This window comes from Oncorhynchus clarkii, chromosome 13, assembly GCF_045791955.1.
Source record: "Oncorhynchus clarkii lewisi isolate Uvic-CL-2024 chromosome 13, UVic_Ocla_1.0, whole genome shotgun sequence".
Taxonomy (NCBI): domain Eukaryota; kingdom Metazoa; phylum Chordata; class Actinopteri; order Salmoniformes; family Salmonidae; genus Oncorhynchus; species Oncorhynchus clarkii.
The window spans coordinates 4,550,053-4,555,052 of NC_092159.1; the positions used below are offsets into that span (position 1 = coordinate 4,550,053).

At 49.7% G+C, this 5,000-nt stretch overlaps 1 protein-coding gene across 2 annotated transcripts in view; it reads right to left on the reverse strand.

Annotated features, from left to right (window-relative positions):
- The window catches only part of LOC139424306 (methylthioribose-1-phosphate isomerase-like), a 16,625-nt gene that overhangs the window by 11,469 nt on the left and 156 nt on the right, over positions 1-5,000 (reverse strand). For both annotated transcript variants that reach the window (XR_011635920.1, XM_071176009.1), the window contains exons 1-3: positions 4,839-5,000; positions 2,905-3,128; positions 2,194-2,363 (exon numbers count right to left, since the gene is read on the reverse strand). The exon at positions 4,839-5,000 is cut by the window's right edge and continues 156 nt beyond it. Coding sequence is in view for 1 of the 2 variants with exons in the window: in XM_071176009.1 (XP_071032110.1) it covers positions 2,194-2,363; positions 2,905-3,128; positions 4,839-4,970 (526 nt within the window). In the remaining variant the exon portion in view is untranslated. The remainder of the gene's footprint in view (positions 1-2,193; positions 2,364-2,904; positions 3,129-4,838) is intronic.

The following is a 5,000-nucleotide window of genomic DNA, read 5'->3' on the forward strand; positions in this document are numbered from 1 at the left end:
TTATAGTCTGGTACTAGAGCACAGAGACACACTGGTTATAGTCTGGTACTAGAGCACAGAGACCCTGGTTATAGTCTGGTACTAGAGCACAGAGACACACTGGTTATAGTCTAGTACTAGAGCACAGAGACACACTGGTTATAGTCTGGTACTAGAGCACAGAGACACACTGGTTATAGTCTGGTACTAGAGCACAGAGACACACTGGTTATAGTCTGGTACTAGAGCACAGAGACACACTGGTTATAGTCTAGTACTAGAGCACAGAGACACACACACTGGTTATAGTCTGGTACTAGAGCACAGAGACACACTGGTTATAGTCTAGTACTAGAGCACAGAGACACACTGGTTATAGTCTAGTACTAGAGCACAGAGACACACACACTGGTTATAGTCTGGTACTAGAGCACAGAGACACACTGGTTATAGTCTAGTACTAGAGCACAGAGACACACTGGTTATAGTCTAGTACTAGAGCACAGAGACACACTGGTTATAGTCTAGTACTAGAGCACAGAGACCCTGGTTATGGTCTAGTACTAGAGCACAGAGACCCTGGTTATAGTCTAGTACTAGAGCACAGAGACACTGGTTATAGTCTAGTACTAGAGCACAGAGACACACTGGTTATAGTCTAGTACTAGAGCACAGAGACACACTGGTTATAGTCTGGTACAAGAGCACAGAGACACACTGGTTATAGTCTAGTACTAGAGCACAGAGACACACTGGTTATAGTCTAGTACTAGAGCAGAGACCCTGGTTATAGTCTAGTACTAGAGCACAGAGACCCTGGTTATAGTCTGGTACTAGAGCACAGAGACCCTGGTTATAGTCTGGTACTAGAGCAGAGACCCTGGTTATAGTCTGGTACTAGAGCAGAGACCCTGGTTATAGTCTGGTACTAGAGCAGAGACCCTGGTTATAGTCTAGTACTAGAGCACAGAGACACTGGTTATAGTCTAGTACTAGAGCACAGAGACACACTGGGTATAGTCTGGTACTAGAGCACACAGACACACTGGTTATAGTCTGGTACTAGAGCACAGAGACACACTGGTTATAGTCTAGTACTAGAGCACAGAGACCCTGGTTATAGTCTGGTACTAGAGCACAGAGACACACTGGTTATAGTCTAGTACTAGAGCACAGAGACACTGGTTATAGTCTGGTACTAGAGCACAGAGACACACTGGTTATAGTCTAGTACTAGAGCACAGAGACACACTGGTTATAGTCTGGTACTAGAGCACAGATACACACTGGTTATAGTCTAGTACTAGAGCACAGATACACACTGGTTATAGTCTAGTACTAGAGCACAGAGACACACTGGTTATAGTCTAGTATTAGAGCACAGATACACACTGGTTATAGTCTAGTACTAGAGCACAGAGACACACTGGTTATAGTCTAGTACTAGAGCACAGAGACACACTGGTTATAGTCTAGTACTAGAGCACAGATACACACTGGTTATAGTCTGGTACTAGAGCACAGAGACACACTGGTTATAGTCTAGTACTAGAGCACAGAGACACACTGGTTATAGTCTGGTACAAGAGCACAGAGACACACTGGTTATAGTCTAGTACTAGAGCAGAGACCCTGGTTATAGTCTAGTACTAGAGCACAGAGACCCTGGTTATAGTCTGGTACTAGAGCACAGAGACCCTGGTTATAGTCTGGTACTAGAGCAGAGACCCTGGTTATAGTCTGGTACTAGAGCAGAGACCCTGGTTATAGTCTGGTACTAGAGCAGAGACCCTGGTTATAGTCTGGTACTAGAGCACAGAGACACACTGGTTATAGTCTGGTACTAGACCTCGGAGACTCTCTGGTTATAGTCTGGTACTAGACCTCGGAGACTCTCTGGTTATAGTCTGGTACTAGAGCACAGAGACACTGGTTATAGTCTAGTACTAGAGCACAGAGACACACTGGTTATAGTCTAGTACTAGAGCACAGACACACACTGGTTATAGTCTGGCACTAGAGCACAGAGACACACTGGTTATAGTCTGGTACTAGAGCACAGAGACACTGGTTATAGTCTAGTACTAGAGCACAGAGACACACTGGTTATAGTCTGGTACTAGAGCACAGACACACTGGTTATAGTCTGGTACTAGAGCACAGAGACACACTGGTTATAGTCTAGTACTAGACCTCGGAGACTCTCTGTCTTACCCAGTGCGGTGCCGTATCCTGCCGTGGCCAGTGACCCGGTGTTGCAGTGAGTTAAGATAGTGACAGAGTCTCGGGGAACACCAGACAGGATGTGCTGAGCTCCGTAGTTACCAATCTTCTTGTTGTCATTGACATCCCGCTCCAGCATGTCCTCGATCCAGCCAATCACACTGCAGAATGGGCGGGGATTAGAGGAGAGGGAGTGTGTCTGTCATAAAGCAGTCTTCCCTTTTCAACTTCTGATCTACTCTTTAGTTTAGTCCACTTTCATGTTCTGACTGTCTGGTTTCCCTCTCTCTCTCTGGGTCTCCCTCTCTCGCTCTGGGTCTCCCTCTCTCGCTCTGGGTCTCCCTCTCTCGCTCTGGGTCTCCCTCTCTCGCTCTGGGTCTCCCTCTCTCGCTCTGGGTCTCCCTCTCGCTCTCTGGGTCTCCCTCTCGCTCTCTGGGTCTCCCTCTCGCTCTCTGGGTCTCCCTCTCGCTCTCTGGGTCTCCCTCTCGCTCTCTCTCTCTCTCTCTGGGTCTCCCCCTCGCTCTCTCCCTACATCCATCCCTCTCTCTCTACATTCATCCCACCCTCTCTCTCCATCTCTACATCCATCCCTCTCTCCATCTCTACATCCATCCCTCCCTCCCTCCATCTCTCTCCACCCATCCCTCTCTCCATCTCTACATCCATCCCTCCCTCCATCTCCACCCATCCCTCTCTCCATACCTCTCTGTGAGTTGTTCTGGGTTTTTCTCCATGCTCTCGTTCTCGGCAAACTCCATCAGTTCTCGGGCGGCCCGGCCCATATTGACGGCCGTGGGTCTTGCAGAAGTCAGGTGACACAGAGACTCCCGGATGAAGGTCACGGGGTCGTTGCCCCCGGCACCTGCGCGCAGCTCCACTGCCAGGCTCAGACAGCCTACGATGGCGATGGCAGGAGCCCCTCGTACCTGGAGGAGGAGAAGGAATGGAGGGGGAGAAGGAATGGAGAAGGAATGGAGGGGGAGAAGGAATGGAGGGGGATGGAGAAGGAATGGAGGGGGAGAAGGAATGGAGGGGGAGAAGGAATGGAGGGGGAGAAGGAATGGAGAAGGAATGGAGGGGGAACCAGACATCATATTGGAATTGAGCCTTTGAACATTTCTTGTAATCCTCCAGGGAAACCAGAGAGGGAGGACCTGTGTGTCTATCGAACTCTCTCATTGGTCTTTATCATACACCTGTCTCCTCCCATCTCTCCTCGCCTGCTGGAACCCCCACACTACCAGACAGGACCGTATGCAGACACTACCAGACAGGACCGTATGCAGACAACACCAGACAGGACCGTATGCAGACAACACCAGACAGGACCGTATGCAGACAACACCAGACAGGACCGTATGCAGACAATACCAGACAGGACCGTATGCAGACAATACCAGACAGGACCGTATGCAGACAACACCAGACAGGACCGTATGCAGACAACACCAGACAGGACCGTATGCAGACAACACCAGACAGGACCGTATGCAGACAACACCAGACAGGACCGTATGCAGACAACACCAGACAGGACTGTACACACACGCCCAACCCTCTAACCACTAGGCTACCTGCCGACACAAAGCAGGGCGATAGTCAGGACACACAGACAGCAGGACAGTGAGTAGTGGTGTGTGACGTCACCAGTGTGTGAGATCAGCGGCAGCTTGGTAACATCCATCCCCAGAGACATTACCATTACTATCACCATGACGACGTCATACTGTTTAAGAGACGTTCCATCACAGGTCTGAAGTTGGACTGATGCTCAGATGGAGAGTATCTCAGTGTGTGTGTGTGTGTGTGAGAGAGAGAGAGAGACAAAGAGGGAGATGAAGAGAGGGTGTCTGTTTCAAATGGAAGGAGGTTTATTATGAAGAATAAAAAGATAAGAGAACTAGTCTATTTGAGGATCAACAAAACACCTCTCCTCATCAGAACCGCTCTGATAAAAGCCGTCGCCAAACACTAATAAAAGGAGTCAACAAGCGGCAGAGGCACCGACTGCAGGAGCGAACAAAACCCCGGGAATCGGTCATTAATAATGCATAGACAATCTTTACAGTGAGAGCAAGATAAAGGGAGCGAAGGGGGTGGGCGTTTTCATGGGTGGGTGCGGATACCTGGCACGGTGGTTTTGTCGGTGGCACGGGTTAACGTTAAACGGTAAATAAATATTTGGATCCATTGTCGCTTAGGATCACGTTAAATTGAGAAACCGGGCCGGTAAAAACGAACGAGTGACACACTGTGTGTGTGATCTAACCCCGAGCGTCCACACCGGGGCTTCTATTCCATGCAATACGGCGCTGCGGACAGTAGTAATCGGTGGAAATAGCAGGGACGGTCAAAACACACAGGCCCTGGACTTCAACAAAGAGCCTGTCACAGGCCACGAGCCCTTCGCACAACACCGCCCTGATATGCTCTGTGACAGAACCGAGGACAGGGTGCACAGCTCACACTGAATATCCACCCTGTCTGACACAAAGACACCCGTAGTCAGCATAGCTACACACACTGTGGTGGAAACACTGCTAACTAGAAACACACACACGGGGAGGTGACACGTAGTGAGCGTGGAATCGGACAGGAAACGAACGAGGGAGAAGACAGAGAGTGAAATTTCTTACCTTCATGGACTTGATCGCTTCATAGCCGTCCTGCACTGTGCGGACCTCGTCGAACACAGTCTCCTGCGGTAGGAGCAGCTGGTTAAGAATCTGCAGAGACCCGGCCCGGTAACGGATCGCCTCGAGCGTCATGACCCGCGAACGAGATGGATCGGATGGCAC